Below are 27,881 nucleotides of genomic sequence, written 5' to 3' on the forward strand. Positions count from 1 at the left end.
CTTACTCGACGGATCGTCATCCCGACCGGACGTTAATTCCAGACGGACCAAAACATCTTTCCAAAAGTTGACGTGGAGGTGTTTGTGTACAATGGCTGCTGCTAAAGTAGAACATGTGATTGATAGCTCCACTGTCATACAAAACCAAAATGTGCCTTCTCAAACAAATAACCCGCTGTCAAGGAAGCTTAACAAAATCCTGGAGACGAGGCTCGACAATGACAAGGTAAGACGAAAGAGGTTAGCTTCTTGCTAGCTAGCTAACATTAGCTTGACGTGCAAGATAGTCACACAATGTTGCTTTTGGGTCTATATTAAGCAAATATACATGGAGAATACATAAATAAGATGAAACCGTTTACGATATTTGGGTGAATGTGACTATGGGCCAGATAAACAGGTAATACTAGATTATGGAGCAGAAGAAAGACACATCCCAGTTTAAAGAGGATACACTCAAATACAATCATTACGTTTGTGTAATGGAGCTATTAAGTCAACCCTTATTAATGCAGTACTAATAGAAGCAGCTGCAGTTAAGAAAAGAGAAACTAGCACTTGCTTTCTGGGTCAGGTTAAAGGAGGTGGTGAAGAAAACCTTACAAACAGAACCTTACAGGATTTGTTTGAGGATATTTTAAGTTCCAGGGGTGAGGATTTGGGTGTTGAAGGAAAGAATGACACGCATCCACTTCGGTTTTCTGACTCAGTTTCACAGATTGTGAAACCACGGAGTTTCACTGAGTGACCGCTGTGGTGACCACTCATTAATACACTGGGGATCATAATTCACACATGGAACTACAGTTGGGGTTTTGTTTCCACACGGACATGTTAGGTGTTGTCTATATATGTTGTGTGCCCTCCTGGCTTCTCTCTCTTGTCGACCCGGGCTGCGACCCGACAACATGTCCTTTTCTGCTCCTCATTAAAGTTCCCTTTTGCACCTTCGATGCACCGCCTCTGACTCCATATCTCTCGGCACTACACCGCATAGATAAACAGGGATGCAAACTTGTCACCTTTCGGCGAAATTCTCCGTTTTGAACCCAAAATAGGTCGTTTGTGTGATTCGTGTAGATCTGCACTAAAAATGTTTGTGGGGTCTGGGACCCGAAGTAATCTGCAGCCGCGAGCTGTTATGTGCCATCATGACACGCATGGTGTTCTTTTTTTATATATTATAATGAAGCGCGAGCTGTGTGCTCGAGTCTTCCTGCCTGTCGGCTCTGCTCATGGATGTATAAGAAGGCTCTGCTGCTCCGCGATGATGGTCTAGCTTCAGCAGCTACATTACTTACGGGTGCGTTCGTTAATATTAACTGTGTGGTCCGGAGTCACTGTGGCACAGACTGGACCGCTGGTAAACAGCTGTTAGAACGGGCCGTTCAGAGCAGAGCTCCCTGTCGGAGCGCAAAGCGTGATGTGCACTGAAAAGTTTTTCTGTCGTAATATTATCGTTTAGCTAGCTAGCTAGCATACATTGTCACTATGTGCTAACGCTAGCTTTAGCCTTCGTTTTCTAATAGTTTTTTTCATAGACTATAAACGGAGGTGGTATAAGTATGGATCTTGTACTTGAGTAAAAGTAGAAGTACTCAGATCTTGTACTTGAGTAAAAGTAGAAGTAGCCTACTCAGATCTTCTACTTGATTAAAAGTAGAAGTACTCAGATCTTGTACTTGAGTAAAAGTAGAAGTACTCAAATATTGTACTTCAGTAAAAGTAGAAGTACTCAGGTCTTGTACTTGAGTAAAAGTAGAAGTACCAGAATGTAGGAACAATCCTGCAATCAAAATGTTCCTCAAATAAAAGTAGCCTACAAAAGTATTATCATCAAAATATAGTGAAAGTAGCGACAGTAAAAGTAGTCCTTGTGCAGATTGGTCCATTTCAGAATAATATATATGATATGTTTTATAATGATTGATCATGAAAGTGTTCTCAAAGCTGGTGAAGGTGCAGCTAGTTTGAATGAATTTGTATACTGCAGGGTAGCTTGTGGATTTACTCCAGGTGGAACTAAAGTCTGATTTAACACTTGATTATATTTCACATCATTCATCCACATCTGTGAAGTCACTAAAGGGATTAAATACCATTTACCTCTGAACTGTAGAGGAGAAGAAGAACAAAGTAGCAAAACATTGAAATACTTAAATAAAGTACAAGTATCTCAAAATTGTACCCAAGTATAGTACTTGAGTTTATGAACTTACCACTGGCTATACAGATAGAAAGACTAAGCCTTGCACAGAGGCATGAAAATACATTTTCAAAATGCTCAACAGTGTTGCCAAAATTATAAACTGACTGCTACACAATTAAAATAAATGCTTTTATATATTTTTATTAGATGTGACTCTTTGGCATTTCTGTTATTATTAACACTGCTGCTTTAGTTGTTCTGACTGCTAAAATCCTCTGCAATTCCTTTTAAAACCGATATTCCGTGGGGTAGGGGGGCTCGGGTCCTTGTCACCTTGTTCATGCCTGATGAGTTTGCATCCCTGAATAAATGACAGTTTGACACAAAACCAATTATATTTTCAATAATTCCATGCTTACTTGCCCATGTGTGTACAAATTATGCAAAAACAATTACATACACGTGTCTTAGAAGTCACAGCATTTTTTGATTTCTGATTACTGTCATGATCTGATTTTACACAAATATTTGCTTAGAGGATCATTTCAGTTACAACAGCATTCATGTCATGTGTTCAAGTGAATCAAAATCCATGTCAGATGTTATAACTACACTTTGAAAAGTATTGTATTTTAGTCCTCCTGCTATCTAATGACATTTTAATGACATTTCTTTTTTTTTCTATTACAATGTATGATTTGTTCAATAGCTTCCATTTCATTTGACCCAATGACTCCAACTGGATGCAGATTTGTTATAAATACACTGTATCAATACGACAGACCACCAGTGACATTTGGTGTTTTCTCTATTAAATATGAATATTTTAATGAAAGTATCTGCAGTTTTTAGGTTTAACATTTCAAAGTCAATGCAGCATTGTATTGCTACACTGCACAAATAAGACACACCTCTTTTTATTGGATTTTAGTGCCTTTTCAATTTAATATGAATATTTTATTATTGAAAAGTCCTTATTTTCTTCAATAGCTTACTTATCATGTGACCAAGTCAGTGCAAATCATAATGTGTTACTACACTCGAGTAGAGCACACCACTTGTCATTGCTTTTTATAGTTTTTTCTATTTGACATGGATAAATGATTTTCTTATTAAAATATTTATATCAAATAGATATGTATTTAAATAGAAGTGTGCCCTCCTTTTCCAGAGTTCAGTTCAGTTCAGTTCATGGCACATTTATAATAAAAAACCGTGTGCCACATAGGACACATTTATTATTAATATTTTAGCATCATTTTTCACATGAACAAGTCTGCGCGGAGTTATTGAAAATCACAAAAAATGATGTATTCATGCTGTCTGTCGAATAGCCAAACTCAAAGTAACTTCACCGCAGTTGAGTGCAAGGGGAACAGATCCTCACCAGACATTGGTTGAGAACAAACCAATTGCCTTACATTATCATATTATGTTGTGCTTTCAGGAAATGCTGGAGGCTCTGAAGGCCCTCTCTGTGTTCTTCACTGAGAACAGTTTGCGCACCAGGAGAAATCTTCGCGGTGACATAGAGAGAAGAAGCCTTTCCATCAACGAGGAGTTTGCACGAATATTTAAGGATGTAAAAGAGGTAACTCAGAGTTTTGCAATAACATACAGTTTATTATCTTTAAACAGCAAGGTCAACTCAAATCATCAGAACCTGTGCAGTGTATCTATCTTGAACTGAGGTGGGATTACAACAGGTCACGTGGGGACGGTATTGAGTAAATTAATCTCTAAATAGTGAACTTTGTTTTTCCAAACATGCTGCCCCTGATGTTATGTTATTAGATTAAATGACAAAGAAACCAGCTGTGATGGTAGTTATGAACAGCATATTACATTATTATTATTATTATTATTATTTCCATTTCAAACTTCAGGGATAGACATATTGACATATTGTTTCAATTCAATAGGGGATGGAAGGTTTTTTCAGTAGGGATTATCACAAGAGTAAATGCTGTCGTGGATATTGTGAAAACCTTGAATTAAAACATGCTAATGTTCAATATGTATTAGAACTAGGGATGCTCCGATCGATCGGTCACCGATCGAGATCGGCCGATACTCACTCTCTACCGATCAATCGGTGCTCTCTAAACATGCCGATCGCGAGAGCCGATCACATGACGTAAAATACATGACACTTGTCTCTGTGTGCGGCAAAACAAGCTCAACAAAATGGCTTCACCGGTCTGGCAGTATTTTAAGGTGTCTGAAAAAGACAGTAAAATAGCGGTATGCAACGTGTGTGAAGCAGAAATCCTGCAGCTCCGCCCGCCGGACCGGTGAGCGCAGCGAAACACACACTCAGAGTTAGACCTAACACACTTAGCTATTTGATCTACCTCTGGAACAAGCTAAACTAGTTATAAATATATTTATTCTTCACTGTCGGGTCACTCATTACTGGATCAGTGAGCTGCATGAGATCTCTGAGAGAGAGAGAGAGAGAGTTTCCGCTCATTTCTCCCGTGTTACTATCCAAAGTGAATGTAAACTTGAATAATGTACTTCATTTGAATGTAATAATCAAGTTGATTGTTGTTTGTGGAAGCGCCATTAACTGAGTTTTAAACATCACTTAAAATGGATCGGATCGGTGATCGGTATCGGCTGATACTGATTCCGGCGATCGGCCCCGAAATTGGCGATCGGAGCATCCCTAATTAGAACTATATGTGTGACTCTTCATGTATGAACAGTGCTGTTGTAACCAACTGTAACGTCATGTTCTCATAGGAGCTTGAAAGTGTTCATGAGGATGTCCAGGCCATGAGCACATGTTGTGAAGAAATGACAGACAGGTTAAAGGTATAGTATATTTGTTTTACTTTGTGTGCCTGATTTAATAAATGCATTTTGAGAACAATTCTGATGCAACCTTTCTTCAACAGGCTGCTAAGGACCAAACTCAAGACCTCATCATAAAAACCAACAAGCTGCAGGGAGAAAAGTGAGTTCTAAACGGGTAAACGTTTGGTGTCTGTGTTTGGATGTATGTTTGCATTTACCTCAACCTTGTAACTTGATTGTTGCAGAACAAAGTAATGTATAGTGAATCAGTGAGGATTACAACTGGTGGAAATATATCTTTCAGTTAGGGGTTTACAACATATTAACTCTTGCCTGTTTTGGATTAATGAGTCAGGGCTATTTTACTTAGCAGTATTATAAACATTATTGCAACTCAATGGCTGACATGTATGATAAGCCTGCCACCCTGAACTTCTAAACTAGCAATTCAGAGTATTAGCGAGAGACAAAGAAGATAAGATGGCAGCTTGATTCAAAAATATTTGCAGAAACTTCCTGGAACTCTCATTTCTCCTCTTATCTGTTCTGATGCTAAGTCCTTTTGGGAACCTTCCACATGCATCATTGATAGCCATCTTTATCAGTCCAATGCTTGACCCCATCCATTCCATCCCCCTAGAGTTTTTCTTTTCAGGCGGCTTTCGAGACAAGAAACACTTCAATATAAGCACTGCAGGAATCATGGTCCACCTCGCAAATGATACGCATTTATTGCATCCATCGTTTGGTTCTGAAAGTCAGACCTTGCTAAAGGTGCTAGCACTTCCTTGTTTTCCTGTAGTTGCCTCAAATATATATACAAATCATTTAAAATCTATGCACAAATATTGATTCGACCCGACCATTTAAAACAATATGTTTGTTTAATTGTGAGTACATTTCTCTCAACTCTGTCAAATGCAGCTCAACCTTAATGTCAGAAGTTGTGAGAGATGAGTGCAGGGCAGGAGGAGTATGAATGATTCATGAGGTTGATGAATATGTCTCCTGCAGCTGTCTATTTGCATAAGGAGGGCAGCAATCATCATTAACGAAGCATTCTTTTCCTTACTGGTCATGCCCTGCGATGTTTGGCCTTGATATACACATTAAAGTAGTTATTGTTTACACTGCGTTACCCCCTTATCTTGTTGAAGTCAGACTATTACGACTGGAGAGGTGCCCATCAGTGTTTGAGCGTGTGCAATCAGATTGGCTGACAACAGATATTAAGACCCATTAGATATGCAGATTCAAAATGAAGAGCTCACCATGACATAGAGTCACGGGTCGCGTCTGACGGTGCGTCTTGGAATACCAATCCATTGTTTTTGGGTTGAAAGGCTGCCAATAAATCTAATCAAGGTGTCATTAACCTATGATTTGTTTTCCGGGCAGTGTTGACAGGAATGTGTAAATGAAACACCCGCTCCTGTGAGCCAGTGGCTGAGTGTTGGGATGGGCTTCATTAGCATTTTGTGGCGGCTGTGACCTTAAGTGCTCAGTGACCTTGTGAGGTGACAGGGGCAAAGATAATGTAGAGTTCTGGCAAAAGACACTGCCTACAGCTGTGATGTACCGAGGCAATTCCATGCTCCGCTGGCATGACGTTAGCGTGGAATTGATAGATTGGTGACACAGGAGGGGGGGGGGGCGGCTCTGAATCTGACAGAAAAAGCCACCAACAAATAGTTGCATGGTTCTATGAAGGTAGGTGGTCAGAGGTTTAACATTGCCCTTGCAGCTTTGTCTCTTTCTTTGCATAGTGGTTCCATTGGGGCCTGCTGTCCGCCACCGTGACATTTTCAATCTGCAGAACCACAATGACCCCCACAGCCAGATGGGATAGTGCCTGCACGCCGGGTTTTGACCTTGTCTTCGGCAATTTTGTCTCTGAAGAGCTGCCAGGGGAAGTGTGTGCAGTCAAGCTGTCCTCCTTCAGCCGTCCACCAGTCAGCCCGGCCACTCCAGTTTCTCTGTCATGTCTTTTTCAGGCCTCTGCAGTCCTATGCCATTGTCTTCTTTGCTGTTGACACTCATTTAGCAGTACTATCTCATAATGTGTGCTAAAACAGTCATTTTCATAGCCCTACAGATGCTCCCGTTGTGTGTTTAGCTGGCATGGCGAGGCCTTTGCTGAACTGTTTGCTATCTTATCTTCCAGTGGCACTTTGTCATTTGTCAGCTCTAATGAAACGGAAAGGAGCAGTGCGTCGCTGACAGTGTACAGAAGCAAAGGTGGAAGAGGCTGGCCAATGGGAGGAGACGGCCTGTGTTTGTCTGCCAGCTGTCAGAGGGGCTGCTCTTTTGTTTTGTGCTGGTTCTCTTCAAATAGGCTGTCAGCACTAAATAGGTGTTGCGTGTTGTTCCATAATGAAACGTAACACTACCCACCTGCCCTGCACTGTGTGATCTTTGCATTCGCGTGACATGTTATCTGCGGAACATGTTGAAACGTGTCTCTAACGGATGTTTAGACACGAGCCGCCGCAGCTGGAGGGGTCGGTCTGCTAGTTGAATTCTTCAGCTATTGGGCGGTGGTGGCGAAGTCCATAGGGACTTGGCTTGGCAACTGGAAGGTCACCAGTTCAAGTCCTGGCAAGACCAAGTGCTACCGAGGTGTCTCTGAGCAAGGCACCGTTCCCCACACTGCTCCCCGGGCGCCGTTCAAAATGGCAGCACACTGCTCCTAACACTAGGATGGGTCAAATGCAGAGAAACCATTTCCCCACGAGGGATTAATAAAAGTCCATCTTATCTTATCTATTACTGAATCGCTCACAGCTACGGAAGGCCTACTGGGCTGCATGACAAACAGCAATGTATTGACCACAACTGCTGCATTTGGCTTCAAGGCAGCCACTTGTTTCCAACAGTAATTCCTACAATTAAACGCAAGATGAATTATCAGCCTGTGTTTCTATTTTTCAAAGAAAATGAAACCAATGCTCTCAGTATGACTTCTGTGTAAGTCATTACTTAATCCAGATCTCTGAAAGGCTTGATAGAACGATCAGGGATATAAAATGGCTTATTAAGGCTCAGCTGGCTGTCAATGAGGGAATGGATGTGAGTGTGACTTCGGGTTGTCTGACGTGCCTGTGATCATTGGCGCGTGGCTAACTAACAGCTTTGTGAATGCCAAATTTCCACGCATGCCTTTTTGAAGTGGCCCGTAATAGATTTTAATGGATAATCGACCCACATGGTTTACGACTTATGAGAGGGTTGGACTTTCGCTTTTTAGACACAACAGTTGATCTACTTGTCATGCGTTCTGTTTGATTTTCAGTCAGAAATGAGAAATGTCTTCTACATCTTTACACAGATATCAAATGTTTAAGTTCAAATAAATCAAAATAAAGGTTTTTTCACTGCTGGAATCTCAGTTTTGATGTTCTTGGTGCTGCACCATCAGCTCTGTGAGGTTATTAAACAGGCATCGGTAATTTCAGTGTTTCAGTTTGATGAAGCTGTTTATGAGATTGTGCTGTGATTTTCTGTGCTTGAACACACAAAATCAATTGGCCTAGTTGAAGAATCTGCGCACACGCACACACACAACCCAACACAAAAGGAACTGACACGCCAAACTTGTTTTCTTCCTATTCTGGAACATTATGTAACTTGGATCTTACTTCCCCTTGCACATATTGTTGAAAAAAAGCATAAATATTCAGTTCATTCTTTGAAGTCTCTACATGCGTGATATTGCAGATTCACTCGAGTATGTTTCCTCTCCATGGTATTCGGTAATTGCAGTCTGGAAAAGAATGTGCCATGTCCTGACAGCGCTGTAGAAACGACCCCGCTGCTCCTCTGTTCCTTTGCACCGCTGCAACAGCTCCCACAATGCCCCTCTCCTCACCTTTTACAGGCGTGTGCAACCTGTTTGCCTGTTGTGATTGACTTCCTGGAGGAACAGGTCTGTCAATCTCGGGCCTCCTTGATGTGAAGATACTTCTCAGTTTGATACTTGAAAACGGTTTTCTCTGCTGGTGCTCCGAACCCCATGAAGCTCAACACATCCATAGACAGAATAACAGAATATGCATGGGAAAGTATCAAAATTGGGTGTCGTGTGTATCCTGGCCAATCACATTATTACTAAAATATATTAAGAACTTACTTTCCGACTTATCTTTAAGTTTATCTGTAAAAATGTCAATACCCGTCTATCAAAACCTCTCACAAACACAACCTAATTCAAAGGCACCTTCCTTTTAGTAGAAATACAAAATGTGGCTTAAATGATTCATGAATAGAATTCCAACCTATGGCATCTTAATGTGACATATGAAATGAGGCTTATAAAGCTTTTATGGTTATTAGGATGATGGGATGGACAATCAATTTGATGTCCCATAAAACTGGTATGTGGGATCTTTTATCCTAGTTCCAATGTTGTATGCGTTTCTCTTCTTCTTTTCCCCTGCTGTAGACAATAACTCAACAACCTTTAATGATATAAGTCCCTTGTTTGCAGCTCAGATTCCTGCGACAGAACAGATGATTCAATTAGATGTTGGTTGAAGCCAGCTGCAACATTTGCATATTAGTGATAATATCACTTTTCTTGAACCAACCGTAGCTTCCACAGTACAACAGTTTACAGCTAATATATGACTATTGCTCAAGTGTTGTGTGAAGCAATGCTTTCTCTAATATATGCATTAATTGAATGACTGGCCTCATTAGCATAGCTTGTTAATTTTTTATATGCATCTCTTTAATTGTGATGAGATTCCAGGTGGCTGAGTGCCTTTTTGTTTTAACTTGTTATCTCTCAGTGGCATGGTGTTCTTGAATTGTGTTGTTTTTTTAACGTGCGTTTGACAGTGACGGGTACCTTATAATTCAAACTGTCATCTCTTACATTATTTAAAAAAAATTGACAACTAATAAGAAGTTTTGACAATGTCCCAGTGAAAGCGTTCTGTCTGCATAACATTAACACATTATTGATGGAACTGTCACTACTCTTACCGTTTTTAATTATAATGCCAACTTGTAATGATGTACAACTTTAAGGCATGATCCCCAAGTCTATGCATACAATTCAAGGCGGTGGCTCACCCAAACTGTCTTTGTGCGTTGCGACACATTTCAACATAGAAACACATAACGGGCAAAGATGCCTTGAAGTCCTGTGAGACTCTGCGAGCTGTGCAAAGAAATACTAAATCATAGAATCCTGTAACAGATTTACAACCCTTTTACTTTCAGCTGGGTGAGCACTGGTAATAGCTGTGTGCGAGACAATGGTTAGATAATGTTGGGTTCTTCTCCATCACCAAAACAACACAGTGATTTACTGATGCAGCCTTGTTTTCTCAGACGTGGGCAGAGAATATAGACGGGGTGATTTGGATGGATGGATGGGGACAGAGGGAGTACTCGCTGCTGTTCTGCTATCCCGTGACAGAGTTCCCTGTTTGACTGGGGCTGTTGCCATGGACACTATTGTGTTGAGACACTTATAGTGACACTGATAGTGATCACTCTGCTGTTATTGATAGGGATGAAACCTGGCCTGAATCTGGCTCTATTCTTTTTGTGTGTCTTGGCTCCCTCCGTTATTTATCTTCGACACATGATATCTTTACTGTCCTGCCCTGTTGTCTCACTCTGAGTCCACTGTGAGCAAGAGCTGTGTGCATGTGTGTGTTTGAGTAATGTGACTGCCCTCTGCTGTGAGACTTCAAACATTACAGCTTGTTGACGTTTTGCTTTTCTTTCTTTTTTTATTAAAAGCATAAAGCTATGATGCTTTGGGGTTTTCTTTTTCCTGTAGTGTGTTATGTAAGTTATTGTGCATGTAAATGGTCTGCAAAGTCTAAAATCCCAAAGTTCCCTCCAGAGGGAGTTTCTCTCCCACAGAAACGCCTGCCTCAAACGCCTTAATGGACTATTGTTTACTTCCGTAACATATTGACGTCACTATGTAAAACTTGAGATTCTATTGGCTAGTTCTCCAACACATTGGACGTGATCTTCTAAGGTGGGGGTTCATTTTTAAGCAGTTGGCCAATCACAACAGAGTCGGCCAGCTAACCAATCAGAGCAGACTGGGCTCTGGTTTCAGACAGAGGGTGAAAAGAGGTGCTGCAGCACAGGCAGTATATGAGAAAATAAGCACTTTTTGAACATCAAAGCATGTAAACAAGTCACAGTAGAGGCACAAAATACAATTATAAACCTGAACATTAGCATAATAGGGCCCCTTTATGCATGCATCTTTGTTCCAGTTTTCCACGCTAACGGGTATTTTCCTTTAAACATTAGGAAAACACAAAACAGGGATAGAATTCAATGAAAAAAGATGGAAGAGAAAACCTTGTCATTTTGGGAGATAAACATCTACAAGGGACTTGAAAACAGACAAAACAAATCATGATGACAAGCAAGGCCCAACTGGACAGAACAGAAACAATGAAACCATATGGGAAAAAAATCATTCAACTACAAAAATGACAAGTGAATGAACTTCCAATATTTATTTCCCCTCAGTCATCGCCTGGAGGTGAGAGCTCAGGTTGCCCAGGCTTTCCTTGCCAAGTTCCAGCTGTCCAATGAGGAGATGGCCGCGCTGCGAGGGGCTCGGGATGCACCCGTCACTGAGGTAATCCACGTTATAATGTATACCAAGTGATTAAAGTCAGTGTATCAGTGTGTTTCTGATCTGGAACTGTCTTTTCCCTTTGGTTTTTTAGCTTGAGAGGCTAAGCTAATTGGCTCCTCTAGTTCATGGGTTCTTTACATTTTGTAACTCAAGACCTATTTAACATTTGCTGGCTTAGTAAATTACCAAAATATTTAATTTTGGGTTATATTTAACCATTTGGCAGTACCAATGCAGCCCACTTGATGGCACTCCAAGGCCAGTCGAGTCCAATGGTTGAGAATAGTTTGATCTTCCTTCCCTGGGAACCTCTTTATTATATTTATCAATATAACATGATGAGTTACAAATGCTATCCTTGGTCTCACCACAAAACATTTTTACCATTTTGTTGGGTTTGCAAAAATTAATGTTTATTTACTTCTGTAAATCTACAACCCTTTATTGCTGGCTAAAATATTCATGTGTTTAATTTCCTAGGAGTTCTTCAAAGCCCTCAGCCGAGTGAAGCACATCCACGAGGACGTGAAAATCCTCTTGAGAACCAACCAGCAGACTGCAGGGTGAGGTGCACGTCTCACTCCATACTGTCGCTCTGTGGTCTCATTCTGTCAGAGGAAGTGGCTCACAGTGTCTTTTACACCGATTCTTGTTCAATTCATTGGCAACCTGAATGTTGGAACAGATGAGTGGAAAAAAAAAACACCTGGGTTGGGTATTTATGTCACTGCAGCTTATGGGTATGTAATATGTGGTCTTGGTGTGTGTGCTTGTTCCAGGTTAGAGATCATGGAGCAGATGGCCGTGTTACAGGAGACATCCTATGAGCAGCTCTACCGCTGGGCTCAGAGTGAGTACACCACGCAGAGTTAATAACACCAGCTCACCGACAGAGAAAACTGACTCACTCTGACCTTCCATACTCACCTTGGACCTGACGAATAAGCGAGTGCATTTTGAAAATAATAAGGAAGTTTCCAACCGGAATCATTGATTTGAGTCTATTTTGGTCTTAAGTTGCGTCCCTTTTCTTTAACTGTTTGATGATTCGTTATTGTTTTTTCTTTTGTCATTTGAAAAGAGATGGATACAAAATGTTTCTGTTGTCAGTAAAAAAAAACTAGTCATTTGAGGACACATGTGACTCATAACCTCTTTGCCAAATTCTACCAGAAACTAACATTTCCCTTAACTTAGCCATGTGTTCTTTCATTGAAATAAATATGGAGTATGAACCATTTAGATTGTAAACATCGGGCATATAGTAAATTAAGAGTTGCTCTGAAATACTTAATTGTAATTCAGGTTTACTAAAAGACAGCAAAGAAGAAAATGTGTCAAGTAAAAGTTTTGGTAATGATCAAATTAAAGAACCGAATGTTATTATGTTATTCCATACTTCTTTGACTGTAGTAGAGGTACGTTTATTTTGTAATGAGGTTATATTTTAATATGCTTTTGTCAGAGTGAATTGTGAGGCCATTAACATGGGGTGAGCGTTTGACCCATATTTCCAACTGTCTGGTATATTAGCCACTGCCTGTCCATTGTTTGTATTGTCTCATTCACAAGTAAACTGAGTGACTAGAATAGCCCATGGGAAAAAGATGAAACACTTTCTTGTTTCTTTGATTTGCTTCCTATCAATGGGGCTACTTTAGTCCAAACCATTAAGCAACACTGAATGGAGTACACAAACACAAGACGATTTACCAGATAAACTGCAGCTGCTTGTTTTTTTCTTTCTACCAAGATGAGTGCAGAGGACTGACCCAAGAGTCCTGTGATATCAGCCCTGTGTTGTCTCAAGCCATGGAAGCATTACAAGACCGACCTGTCCTCTATAAGTAAGATACAAACCCACAATGCATGTTGTGTCGCCTGACACTTCTTTTACCTTTCTCTAAATGTCAGTGTTAATGCATCTTCTAAGAGAACAGCTGGTTGAAATAGACCTGTGTAGTGATGGATGTTTTAAACTGTTACAAATATCAAGGGATTAATATTCATTTATTCAAATTGATAAAAACTGTAGCCTCAAAGAATTCTGCAAACCACTTATTTGTACGATCTTTGCCAGATAGCAACAGCCGCTATACTTCACTGACATGCGTCATAATAATACATTTGAATGATCAAGCGCTTTATCAAGAGCCCAAAGACACTTTACAGAGGTAATAAAAAATAAGATAAGCTCATAGGAGCAGCAATACATGCTAGTTAACTTGGAAATGAAATGCCTCTTCCCCTACCGATTACAAGGCTCTGCATTTCAATCTGCTACTTTCTTCTGCGGGCTCCTCGCAGTGGAATCGTGAAAACTTGATGCCAAGAAGATCCTTGTCACAATGAGGTCTTCGGTGAGAGAAAGCAAGTGGTTTCTGATTGGAAACCACAGAGCAAACAGCCTGAAGCAACAGAACATTAGGCCATCATCACGCCAGCAGAATGAGAGTACTGATCCACTTAAAAAAACTAACAATCAGCAATGTAACAAACTACATTTTCTTTACAAATATCATATGAGAAGTATTAATTTCAAGTGTGTATTTTGCACAATTCAGTCCAAATATATCCCTCACAGTTAAATTACAAAAGGGTTTAAGATTGAAATCATTCTGTTCTTATCAAGTAAGGACAGTGCGTTGTGTGAGATTCATTTTCCTTGTAAACGGAAAGCAGCTTTATTCGTGATTTCCCTTTGGTCTACTTTATTTTGAATTGTTCTTTAAGTGCTCTGAAATGATTGAAGCACATATTAAGGATTGCTAATGCCCATTACTCACTTTTATTTAAAGGCAAGCACAAATACATACTGAAGAGAAGAAAAGAAAAACGTTTTAAAAGCATTTGCGGTCAGTCTCCATGCAAATGATTTATACGCAACAGAGGACATTTTCACACGTTGCCCTGTCACGTTAAGATGTTTTATTTCAGCCCCTTGTTCTGCCAGTCTGTCTGTCCTCTCTGAACATGCACCTGTCTCAGTTCACGGTCATGCTCAGTCTGGTGATGTTGAGGCTGAGATTTCAACTCAATCTTCTATTTAGTCTGTCGCAGAGCCTGCCACCGCCAAATAATCAAAACACCCTCAAAGCTTCCCCCTTTGGGAAAGCTTCCTGCATTGTTGATTGTGTCACGGACTGACCTCCGACACTCAGCCTGCACGAAAACACTGCTGCTGCCGTCTTTTTCACACGGCTTTCTTTCTCTTCTGTTTTGGTCAGATACACTCTGGATGAGTTTGGTACTGCGCGCAGGTGTGCGGTGGTGCGAGGCTTCATCGACGCCCTCACCCGCGGTGGGATAGGAGGGACGCCACGCCCCATAGAGATGCATTCACATGACCCTATGAGGTACATCACATGTTTGAGCAAAACATTGCCTTTTCTTACTGTAATTAAATCACAAGGAGCCTTTGGTTCTGTTGGAATAGCGACCTTTTGTTGTTGCCAGAGTTTGAGAAACTCATGGATCATCTCTCTGCAGTGAGTTTGAAGGCATACTGAATAAGGAGTTTAAATCTAAGGTCGGTTAAAGGATATCTACAAAATCGAAGATAAATCTCACCTGAAAAAATGCAACATCTACATAATTCATCTTTGATGAATAGATACTGGAAAAACAAGTTATTATTTATTATGTATTTAAACAGTCTAACATCACTTTTGACAAATGATTTGATTGTTTCAAATTGTCAACTGTTTACATTGGGGACACAACCACTGATGCTCACAAATGATACAATAAATTAAAAACGACATTATACACTCAAAGAAATTCACATGGAAACAATGGTTTTATTTAATAACGTGTTTATTGGTTCAGTTTCTATGGTGATAATGTTAATGAAGGCAGTGAAGGGCATTAAGGGCATGGAAGTAGAGAAAAGCTTGCATAAGATTATTATTATTTGAAAGTAAATTAACACAAAGGTAAAGGTTACTTTCAATCACGATAAAACTACTTATAGACACTTTTTACACAAATGTTTTTAGTATTCCTTCCCCGTAGGTCAAGAATAACAAGTATACATTTATACAGAAATCTATTTTCTTCCTGTTACACAAATAACATTTGTTGGCTCAGGCCAGCTTCATTTTTATGTTCTCAGAGAAATGCACATTTAAAAAAAATGGAAAGGTACTCAAAATAACCCTGTGAAACTGGTGTAACTCTTGTTGACAATGTGTTTAATAATTACATTTAGAATCCATTCAGTTTCTGTAAATATTGCAATGTTTTTTTTAATCCAATCATATCCAATTCTAGAAATCAAATCTTCATTTGTGTGTGAGTGTTTCTGTGTTTCTTGTTGTACCACATCCCCTTCCCTCTGCCTCATGTGCCCGGGAGCCAAATGGGAGATTGTCTTAGAACATGAGCCGTGTGTGGAACACAAAATCACCTCCACTTTATAGCAGCCATCAGTAGTTCTGAGAACATCTAGTCCTCTCTCACCTTTCTATGTCATCACACACTCACAAACACACACTCATACACTTAACACACAATAATTCAAGTTTAACCTTTCTGTTTCCCCCGTTGCGCAACACCAAAAGCCGTGTGTTTGTGAGTGAAACATGATGAGCCATGCCTGGATGGAGCTGTGGTCCGGGCGTGGTAAGATTTGCCCTCAGCGTGGCCCCTCACTGACACACTGTGTACATCTTTCAGGTATGTTGGGGACATGCTGGCCTGGCTGCACCAAGCCACCGCCTCAGAGAAAGAGCACCTTGAAGCTCTGCTCAAACAAGTCACTGTGCAAGGTATGACGTTTCCTGCCTCATAATGACGTTTTCTGCAGTTCTCCAGGATTCCCACTTCATGCCAAACCTTCATGTACAAATGCAACTACAGCTTTTTTCCTTTTCTTCAATGAATATTGCCTTTATCGTCTCAGTTGCTTTGTTGAGTTTTTGATTTGGTGTATATTGCACGCGTAGGTGCTTGTAAACAAATGTCACAGTGGTAACTTGTTTATTGGATAGAGTATGGGAAATCAGTCACTCGGTAAGCCAACATTTGTGAGTGTAAACGGATCTAATTCCAGTACATTTAATTCAGCTGATGACTGATCCTGTTGTTGTGTTCCTAATCTAACTTTCTATAGCAGTCAGCAGTGAGCGCAGCACAGTAGGGGTATCATTCAGCTCCATTTAAAAAACATTATTAAAAAGATGAAATATCACATCCTAATTGATCTCCTACATTTGACTCCTTGTTCTATATATTTATGTATGTATGACTTCATTCCTCAATAGCCTTGACTAATTGTGTGTGTCTTTCACTTAGGTGTGGAGGAGAACATGCAGGACTCGGTTGGACACATCACTGAGGGAGTCTGCAGGCCGCTTAAAGTAAGCACCACATTTTTTATTTATTTTTATATACTTGTATTGTCATTACACAGTAGGCCTACTTACTATGTAACAAAATGGTTTCTCTGCATTTGACCCATCCTAGTGTTAGGAGCAGTGGGCTGCCATTATGAACGGCGCCCGGGGAGCAGTGTGTAGGGAACGGTGCCTTGCTCAGGGACACCTCGGTAGCACTTGGTGTCCCTGAGCAAGGCATTTGTTCACACTGCTAACACTGACTAGCTCTGTTGAATGCAGACCGTGTTCAGTTAAGTTCTGCTCACATCTTCACCGTGTGATCTGTCCCTCAGGTTCGGATTGAACAGGTCATTGTGGCGGAGCCCGGAGCTGTCCTGCTTTACAAGCTGTCCAACCTGCTCAAGTTCTACCACCACACCATCAGGTATTTCAACTCACTCGGCAAAATAGGGCAACAATTTATAAATGTTTCCCTCAATTTATTTTTAGAATCAGTCAATCATTTAAGTCATCTGTAAAGCAAAACATACTTTGATTAATTTGATTGCTTATATGGGAATACGCTGCATTTTGTTTGTGTATCATTGATCAATTAAATATATTGATTAGCTTTTTTCCATAACATTTGGGGAAGTCAGCTGGACAAAACAATTCTTTTTTTGCTTTTTTTTTTTTATTTTCAAGTCACCATTTTTGTTCAATCTTTGATCTTTGTGCAGCTCCATCATTGGGACGAGTGTGGCCTCCTTGCTCATCAATATTGAAGAAATGCACATCCTCAGCAAAAAGATGTTCTTCAACAGCCTGAGCATGCACGCAAGCAGATTGATGGACAAGGTACGACATGAATAGGAAGATTATTATTTGAATAATATCCCCATTATTTCTATTATCTTCTACGGTTGTGAGAAAATGCTAGTAAAACCAATCCACCATCACCAAAAGAAGAAGAAGCTTTGTTTTTCCAATAGAGACAGTTTGCAATGTTCTCTCATAAAAGCTTAAAGGACAGTGCAGAAGTTGAGTATGCACCCTGTGGACACATATTGTGTATTTCAGCTCTGCTTTGAAACCCTCAAAGACAACAAGGCTATTTTGAAGAGCTTATGCCGGTAAACAGTTTCAGCCTGCTGGCCACACCATCAAAATGGCGCTAGCTGCCAAAATACACCAAATGTACCGCTTAGTTAAATTGCCATCCAAATATACCTCAGCACGAGCGGTAGCTCTTCCATATAACATGCAGGCTTTGTCCTGATCGATCGCAGTTACAAGAATGATCCCCGTAGCTCGGTGTTAATCACATTGGAGGCCCTCAGGGTTTTGGTGTAAATTCAATCTAATGCCAGGAACACAGGCTTCTCATAATTTGCTCTATTAGGTGGACACCGGTGACTTGGATCAGTTCTGTGTTGTGTATCCAGAAGCCAATGAAATCAAAACCCTCTTCATTAAAAAAAGCTCTAGTGACTGAACAAGCTGAGGCTCAGAGTAGCAGCGGGAAGTGTGTGTATGGTTGGTCTATCATGCTGCTCATTAAGGATGCTTTGAGAATGTGTCACCGCTTGTCTCAGTAAACCAGGGGTAGGCAAGTAAGTTTGGCCTTGGGCCAATTTTTTTGCTGAGCCGCAAGATGGCGGGCCAGAACATAATCAAAGCCTAATTCAAGGAATTGATTTTGGTAAGAGGGCGCAGCGCCCCTGTTCCCCGGTTCAGAAAAAACTCTGATATCGCTGATGACCCTCCCCATCAACACTCTGATGCGCAGTCAGATCCGCTGATTGGTTCACTGATGATATCCAATCCAGAGCCTCTGGCTAGACCCGCCCAAAGGGAGGCTCGTCCTCTCTAGCCCCATTTCAGTCCCAACGCCAGGGCTATTATCTGTATTTTAACGGACTTATCTTTTAAATTGAGGTGTATTTATTGTTCTCTTCAAAGTTAATTTTCTCTGAAATTTTAGGGAGGATGGTCCTCATACTGAGGACCATACTGAGTTAAGTAGAGTTATTAACTAGTTAGCAGTGTTATTTAACATACTTTTAGTATTGTCAAGTTCTCTGGGTTCTCTGGGTTTTTGGCATTTATTTGAGTGTTTGCCCATTTGAGAGGCTTGAGGGGCAACAGAGGACGCATGGACAACTGGAATCCTTGTTCCTTTTCTTTATATAAACTTCTCAAGGACACATTAGGATTCTTTCAGGTTGAAAACCTTTACAAAATACCAAAGGACAAAATAAATCAATTACAGCAGTTTTGCCAAGTATTTTACTCAAACTCAATGTATTTAATAGTTAAATAAGTACTTTAATTGACCTGGTTCCCCCCAACCACACATTTGCCATATGTGACCCGCTCTATCGAAATCAGTCGAAAGTCGGAACGGCTCATTTCAAAATAAACGTGGATTTGCATAAAAAACTAGTTTTTTGGGGTTTGGGTGTTTTTGTTTGATTTTAAATAAACAAAGTCTTGGCTTTCAGAATATGGAACTTTTATTTCCAAAATCACACGATAAATACATGTTTGAAGCTTGTAAAGGGAAGATGACAGCTCTCCCTCGCCACTCTGCTCTTCCACAGCGCCGCTTCCCCTCCCTCCGCTGACATTATGAATGTAAATATGTCGGGACAGAATTTATTTTACCGGACACATTTGAAACTTACCGGTCATGTTTCAATAATAATAATAAGAATGGTGTAGCAGAGTTTCCGTTAGCAGGTAATCACCAGACTATGACCGGATATGCTGAGGTTTAAAACTCAGTTAATGGGGCTCATTTTTATATTGCTTCAGTTTATAATCGTTACGGATCGAAAAGTTCAGATTCATTTTTCAATAAATGATTCCACAAACAACAAACAACATCATTATTACATTCAAACAAACTACTTGCAGTAGATGAAGTACATTATTCAAAAGTTTACATTAACTTTGAATAATAACACGGGAGAAACGGATGCTCTCTTTTCCTCTCTCCCTCCCTCTCTCTCCTGACAGCCCGTCAGTTTCTCACGCAGCTCGCTAAACAGTGGGCGGGGCTTCAGGTGATTATGCAGAGCTGAGTGTCTCGGTCAGACTCAGCAGCTGATCTGATCTCTCTCTCGCGTCCGGTTATACTTCACTCGCGTTTGTCCATATCGATCAGATCCAGCTCTCCTGATCAGCCTTTATAGAGAGCACCGATCAAACTATTAAGAGTGAATATCGGCCGATAATGACCGGCGGCTAACGGAAACCCTGATGTGCAACTGTCGGTCCTATGTTGAAAGAAAAAAAAAAATAAGATTTTATTTTTGATTCTCAAAATTACGGGCCAAATATTATTGCTGGCGGGCCAACAATGGCCCGCGGGCCGCCTGTTGCCGACCCATGCAGTAAACGCTACAGCCGTCACACAGCTAACCTCTGCAAGAATAACTTTGCTCTTTGTCTAACTTAATAAAACTTATTTTGACCGTGTCCGTCTGGCCAGGTGGAGCTACCACCCGCAGACCTGGGACCCACAGCCTCCCTCACGCAGACCCTCTCCCTCCTCAGGGAGGTGCTGGCCTCCCACGATTCCTCAGTGGTTCCTCTGGATGCCCGCCAGGCTGACTTTGCTCAGGTAAACTCATTTTAAAACAGAAAAAAGAAAACTCTTCTCCCTTTTTATTATCTATATAATCATATCAAAATGTGTTAAATGTGTTTATGTTACCTGTTTATCCAAGCCATTGATATTTGCCTCGTCTCTTAAGGCTTTCTTTTATTTCCCCAGGTGCTCTCTTGCATCCTGGATCCTCTCCTGCAGTTATGCACCGTGTCTGCCAGTAACCTCGGCACTGCAGACATGGCTTCCTACATGGTCAACTCACTGTATGTCATGAAGACCACCCTGGCTCTCTTTGAGTTCACTGACAAGAGGCTTGAGATGCTGGAGTTCCAGGTCTGTCCTAATTGTAAATAATTATCAACCAATTAAAAGTGATTTAGATTTTCTTTCATGGTTTAGGCATCTATTTAATTCTAAGTGTTTCAAGAGCATAAAACAAATAAAGACGGACCTTAGTTGGACTAGATCATTGGACTGACTCATGGAACACTAACGCCATCCAACATTAGAACCTAGCTAACAACATAATTGTCCGTGTGTAGGGGCATTGTTCATTCAACATGAGTCTTGTTCCTTTCATTAAATCCCATAGAGCATACATCTTTTATTAAAAAAAGAGTTAATTTGCTGTCTCATAGAAGGGTGTGCATCATGCATTGTTGCTCACTTTCAAATGTAGCACTTATCCTCTATTTAAAGCCCACCTTTTGTAGTTGAGCACCATGAGAGCTCCCGTGGAAGTTTCATTATCAATAGCACCGAGGTTCTCTATTAGCCTCAAGTACCATCGGCTCACAATGTGCGCTTGGACACGAGGCTAAGCCACTCTCTCCCACATTACACAGATCGAGGCTCACCTTGACACTCTGATCAACGAGCAGGCGTCCTTCGTGCTGACCAGAGCCGGACTGAGTTACTTCTACAGCATCGTCCAGCAGCATAGCGCTGAGCAGGTCTCACAAACGACACTTACCCATTTACACACACTTCAAGTTGCAGAACTGTGTTTTTTTTTTATCACATCTCTCCTGTAAGCCCCCCTACTACCTAACATAATTATTTCCACTACCTCTTTGGGCTGTACACTCACTATCGCTATGGTTACCACATGACCAATCTCTTTATTAGGGTTTAATAGCATTTCTATCACATGTTCAGATGAGACAGAGAGGGGCAGATCATATTATGTTCTTTTGCAGATATTGTTTTAGCTTCTCCAGAATGTTGCCGTGCAGAGGAGAGAGCCGATGCCAGAGCCTTCCTCCCTCTTTTCAACACTCTTTGCCACTGGGCTGACTAAGACCCATAGTTGTGGTTTAGCATGCGAGTCTGAAGGCCAGGGTCATGTCAGGACACACCACACCCCGCTGCTGCAGCTCCATGCAGAGCTCAATCAAGAACTGTCATTCTTCTGCAGAATACCTCTCCTCGGGTGGCCCGTCTCGGGTTTCCTTTAAATAGTCTTCTGTTTAAAAGGATTGGGTCTCGCTCTCCACACTCGATGGCATACCAGATGTCAACTATTTTAAAGAATACCCACGTTTAAAAAGTTTTCATTTCACTATCTGCTTATTGTATCCCTGTAATTATCTGTGATACGTCAGACAAACAAGTCAGACACAAGAAAACAGTGATTAAAACAACACTGGTTTTAGCTGGCAGATGAGCAGGCTCCTAATGTGCTTGTTAATGTGCCCACATCCCCATGTAATCACTCTGGGTGCTGCGCTGTAGCTTTGACCCTTGCACTGCCTTTTATTTGCTGCTTTTAATGTTGGCAATTTAGGCGTTTAAGCTCGACTTAGTGTTGCCATTCTGGATAATCAGTGTCGCGTAATTGCCTTTAAGGTACCGGCTGTTCGGTTCACAGAGTCAGTCATTTTATTGCCTATCAAGATTTAGGCAGGGAATTGGTCTTGTTTTCCAAGACTCAGCATTTACAGCTTTTATAAAACACATTGTGTTCCCCATCGATAAATATGCTTGTCGCTGAAAATAAACCTTATTAAATAAAAAAAAACTATAAATCCCTTTTCTCCCTAGACCTCCTCTCTTTGCCGTGACTAATAAGCCATCAAAATTGTAATCCAGCACAATAAAGAAAGTTTCCTGTGCTGCACATGCACCTATTATACTCATTGAGATAAATGTGACATTTTATTATGATCCAGATCATATCGTCCTGCCCTTGTGTAAATCATCTTCCTTTCATGCAAGGTTAGAAGGAGTACACCTCAATGATAAAACGATTTTTTTTTAAAAACCCTCCCCCGTAACCAAAGACAAATAAATTATCCTTATTACCCGTTTATGGGGCCGGAGGTAAAGTCATAATTGCGCCCAGCCTCCTCCGGTTGCATCCACTGCTGAGGGCAATGTCGACAAACATTAAAGGGGTAAATGTTTTAACGCAGCCTGTCGTCTAAACGCGACTGAATGAAGGACCACCTGACTTTCTGCTGTTCAAACACTGTGACCTTGAGTTGGATTCTATGCTGATGTTTACTTCTCTGTGTCAGGGTCCCCTCTCCCTCCTCCCCAGCATGGACAGCTCTTCTGTGAAAGCTGCGATGGTGAGTTGCTCTCTGTGTATAAATGCAGCAACTCCACCTGCAGGAATCGTACCGTCTCACTTGATGATTGTGATTCTTTGAATCATCACCTGCTCACATCTCTCTCTCAAACAACAGGTCCAGTTCGATCGCTACTTGTCGTCGCCGGACACTCTTGTGATGCCCCAGCTCAACTTCCTGCTCAGCGCAGCCATCAAGTGAGCCCTTGTCCTTAGTTGACAGTAGTAAGAACATGCGATATTCGAGCTTCATGGTAAATGTTTATAAAATGGCGTGGTGCTTCCACAGAGGTATGAATAGAACGGGAGCGTTGGCCTACACATGTTCAGCGTTCATTAGTTTCCCTGCTGCAATACGATCATTACTGCATTCCAAACAAAACACTCGACTAAATGCATGGCGAGTTTGGATGCTAAATTGCTGAAGCCTAAAACACAGTGAGAGTGTTCGGCCGGACCGCCTGTCTTACTGATCAGAACATGCACATGCTTTTAGCTCAATCCAGCTGCTACATCGGAGAGCTCTTTCTATGAGTCACGTTTACTGGGAAGTGCAGCAGGCTTGAGAAGCACTCTGTACCTCAGGTTAATATTCTCTATTAATGGACATGGCAGGACTGATGGGCAGGACGCCATTAATTAGCTTCTGGTCCATTTCTCACTCACACTCGTTCCCTGAAATCATTCCTCCTCTTTGTCTTTTTCTCTCTCTCTCTCAAGTCTGCCCCTCTGCTCACCTAAATACACAAAAACACCCGCAGCACTCTGAAAACACTCCGGCTGCCCACCAATAATGGCAATGTACTTTTAGACTACCGTTGTTTTACTTTTCTTGTTAGTGTCCTGGGTGTGGGGCAAGGTGTTATACGCATTTCTTTCTCCTCTGTGGGCCAATTAAAACAATTTGTTCTCAAGAGCCTGAGAGGACTGGTTCCTAGTCTTTTTCAGTGTCCTCTGTTTGCACTACATTGCAAGAAGTGACGTGACATGACGTGACATGACGTCCCTCACTTAACGGTACGCGTCGTTCTTATTGCTAAAGAAAATAATAAAGAAAAATGATGTAGAACTAAATGAATAAACAAAATCCAAAGAGACTAAATATGTTTTAACTAATTAGTTTTCATAGAAATGCTTTTGAAAAAACAATAAAGAAAAGAGAAAGCCACCTCTTTTTTTACAAACTATCAAATGTACTATATTTTCTATGTAAGCGAAGCAGGACATTTACTGACATTTACGCTTATAAAATGACTGCTGCATGACTTGATTATCAATATATTTGCTAAATAACATCCTTTTCATGGACTAATTCAAACACAAATCTGAAGAACATTTGATTTGAAACGTATTAAGTGATGGGTCGAGAAATCCATAACATTTAAATGATGTGCATTAGATGAAATATGGATGAATGATGACATCTCATTTGAAGAGTCTTTTCTTTAGTCTGTAGTCCTGTGGCTGACACCTGATGCTTATTCATTAATGGTGGATTATGTGTCCATAGATGGCAGTGTGCACCACATCCTGCCACTCATTGTTTTGTCACAGCCGGAGCATTCAATGGTCACTGAAGAAAAAGAAAGAAAAGTAATTGGGACAAATTCTTACTCATGGCTTTGTTAATCAGCTCTTGATCAGTGACTAATGACAACACAGCCCTACTCGTCTAATTTACTCTAGAAATGTTGGGATTTAAAGGCCAACTCACTGCTGCCACTTTGTTCTGTGAGTGCAAAATGGTAAGAGTTGTGTGTGTGTGTGTGTGTGTGTGTGTGTGTGTGTGTGTGTGTGTGTGTGTGTGTGTGTGTGTGTGTGTGTGTGTGTGTGTGTGTGTGTGCAGGGAGCAGATCTTCCGTCAGTCCACAGAGCTGGTGTGCAGAGCATACGGGGAGGTTTACTCGGCGCTGAGCAGCCCGGCTAACAGCTACAAAGACCTGGAGAACCTGCTGCCCAGATCCCCTCAGCAGGTCCAGACCCTGCTGTCCTGAAACACCCTTTTCATCTCAAAAACACCAGGTGAACCCCAGGGACGTGCAGCCTGTAGGTTATTTGAAGAACTGTCATTTGTACAGCATAATAACACAAATATATATACAAAAAAGTAGTTGTTAAGGTGGGGTTCTTTGTGGGAAATGTGGGCTGTGAGTCGCTGACCTCAGAGACTCTCCTGTGCCGGGGGAAAAGAACATTCTATGTACATTATCCGTTTACTTTCACTGCTGCAGACAGTCTTTAAAGCATACGTCTCCTTCCTGTTTTCAGACCATGTTCTCTCCTCTACCATGTTTGTAAATGTACAAAACAATGTGTTTTTATTAAAAAAATTGATAATTATATAAAGCAAAAGCTTACATTAAGAGACTCATGTTATTTCCCCCCTCTTCACATTGTGGCTGATTTCATTCTGAGCACTTTTAACAGTAACCACAGAAGTTCCAGCACCAGCGTTGCAGGGATTAAATGGAAAATATTTCTTACCATGTTTTTGTTTTTTTTAAAGAATATCCTACTACGTTGAATCAGATGTAAAGACTATAATGCTACTGGCTTTAAGGTTTAAGGTAAATGACACACAGTAATGTATTATATACTTGTATTGCAATAAATTAATGAATCCGTACTACCGCAAAGTGTCCAATATATTCACATATATTAATATTTACATGCACACACAATATACAGTCTATGATACACACATAAATGAAATTTAATATTTATAGGTTGATCCCACAAATGTGGTATTTTTCATTGATATCGAAAGTAAACTCCCAAGACTAGAAATATGAACTCATGATAGCTTATAATATCATATCATGTCGTTGAAACTCTGACACCACTCAGCCCACATAATCCCCAGTAAAGCACCTCTGAAACAGTAAAGATAAGTGAATATTGATCCGGCCGGCTGTTGTGACATCTTGCCTGAGAGGCAGCATTTCATTTCTGCAATCTGACATCAGGGTTCTTAGCAGCGCTGGCAGCACTGAGACCCAGGATTTCCCCGGCTCACCGGATGTTACTCGGATATCATTGGCCAGGACATCGAGTACTGGGAATAAATGGAATACCACAAAGTTCAGCATCTGGACGGCCTCTTAAGTCCTTTAAATAGACCCACTCTCTAGTCCAGTTCTGCTTGGCTCCGGTCGGATACAAGCTGGAGTTTGGAGTGTTTTTACTCTGCACTCTTTGGCAGAAAGTTGGGCGGTGTTTGAGAAGCAGGATCACAGAATAACAGCATAATGTTTGTGTGTAACAATACGCACAGTGCACGCCCTCACTTACTCAGCTGCAAATCAGTTGTGTGTGAGTACATGTGATCCTGCACAGTTCAGCACGTGAGAGCTTTTTCCTGCGGGTGGCTGTAATAATGAGTTAGCAGATGTGAGAGGTGTCACCACTTAGAGGCAGGTAGTGGTGAGCAGGGTGGCAAACATTCATCCCATCATCCGCTCCATGTGACAGCGGTCACCAAGCTTTTGCCTGATGGAGCATGAGACCAGCAGGAATCTGGGTTAAAGGACAATATTGAGGGAGTTTTCCTCTCGCTCCAGAAACTGAAGATTATTGTCATCCAGAGGCAACGAATTGAGTCTCAAAAAATGGCCGACGGAACTCATTTTGCCCTTTTAGTACAGGTTCATGCTTAGAAATGATGCTTCCTCGAACATAAAATAAATAGCCCCTCGAAGTAGGATTTAGCTGTTCAACATCAGGAATATCGCTCACAACAAAGGGATGCTGCTTTAAAGAATTTAATTGGACAGACACAATTCAAATTAATTAATTTTTTTATTTTAGCTTCCAATAATTGTAGCATGCATCTAAAACAATTTTCAAAACTACATTTATAAATTATACTAATAAAGACGAGATTGCGTCTACTGCTCAGTCAACATGTCTTTAATTAGCTATTTAAATGAAATGCACTCTACTGATTATAATAACCTTTTTATTTTGGTTACATTTATAAACATGACTTTATCAACTGAGTAGAGAAATTCTAATTTGTATAATAGCTCATGTGTCCTATATGAGGCTACCATCATGTTGCTGACACAGTTTTCTCGCATTTATTTGAAGAACTCAGGTCAAATACTAAAGTCAGGTTTTCCATAGTGTTAACTCTCTGAATAGACGTGTGTCCAGACAACACGTTTGCAAATTTCTCATCGAACATAACCAAACACTTAAAAGTAGAAGGGACATAATATAAGAACTTAAATTGGTAAGGTATGAAGAGGAAATAGGTCAATACACACTCTAAATTGGTAACCCCAGATGGACTAAAATGATAAGAGATTGTACAGAAGGAATGACGAAAGAATTGACTTTGTAACGTAAACTACAAAGTTAGAGCCCTGCAGGGTGTGTAATATCAACATTGTATCTGTGCCTCAAACTGTGCTCTACATGCAGACTATGTACAGTTGCATCACAGCCTGTTGCCTTGGTAAACTTTGAACACAAATTCTGCAAGAGGAGATGTGTTTATCCCCGGAAATCTAATTTATCCTGTGTAGCGTGGCCTTAGTCGATGCTTGGAAAACACTGTTTTTAGATTTCATCATCTCAACCAAATTCTTAGTTTGTGGAGAGCCGCCAACATAAAGACATTAATTATGTAACATGCTCTCCATGCTTTGTGCACTTGCCTTTCAATCACGGGGCATGGCCATCCACCTTATTATGAAGCTCAAATATCTGCCGTCTCATATCAAGGGGACTCATTATTATTTCTCCACATCTCTTTTATTATTCGGAAAGGTTACATTGTGTCAAACCTCTTTCTCTTT

General features: G+C 40.8%; 1 protein-coding gene across 1 annotated transcript; it reads left to right on the plus strand.

Moving 5' to 3' along the window:
- On the plus strand, positions 1-25,705 carry cog6 (component of oligomeric golgi complex 6). Its single transcript, XM_034097718.1, has 19 exons — positions 1-226; positions 3,597-3,740; positions 4,898-4,969; positions 5,053-5,111; positions 11,462-11,573; positions 12,054-12,136; positions 12,353-12,423; positions 13,327-13,420; positions 14,801-14,929; positions 16,251-16,342; positions 16,869-16,933; positions 17,245-17,336; positions 17,632-17,749; positions 20,388-20,519; positions 20,673-20,840; positions 21,353-21,460; positions 23,027-23,080; positions 23,198-23,277; positions 24,926-25,705. The coding sequence occupies exons 1-19, from the start codon at positions 92-94 to the stop codon at positions 25,071-25,073; spliced, it is 1,956 nt and encodes a 651-aa protein (XP_033953609.1). The 5' UTR covers positions 1-91; the 3' UTR covers positions 25,074-25,705.
- Positions 25,706-27,881: the final 2,176 nt, after the last annotated feature.

This window comes from Pseudochaenichthys georgianus, chromosome 13, assembly GCF_902827115.2.
Source record: "Pseudochaenichthys georgianus chromosome 13, fPseGeo1.2, whole genome shotgun sequence".
NCBI classification, from domain to species: Eukaryota; Metazoa; Chordata; class Actinopteri; order Perciformes; family Channichthyidae; genus Pseudochaenichthys; species Pseudochaenichthys georgianus.

Coding starts and splice junctions, on each gene's coding strand:
- cog6 (XM_034097718.1), top strand. CDS start 92: ATGGCTGCTGCTAAAGTAGAACATGTGATTGATAGCTCCACTGTCATA. Junction 227..3,596: donor CGAGGCTCGACAATGACAAG/GTAAGACGAAAG, acceptor TTGTGCTTTCAG/GAAATGCTGGAGGCTCTGAA. Junction 16,343..16,868: donor CAAACAAGTCACTGTGCAAG/GTATGACGTTTC, acceptor TCTTTCACTTAG/GTGTGGAGGAGAACATGCAG.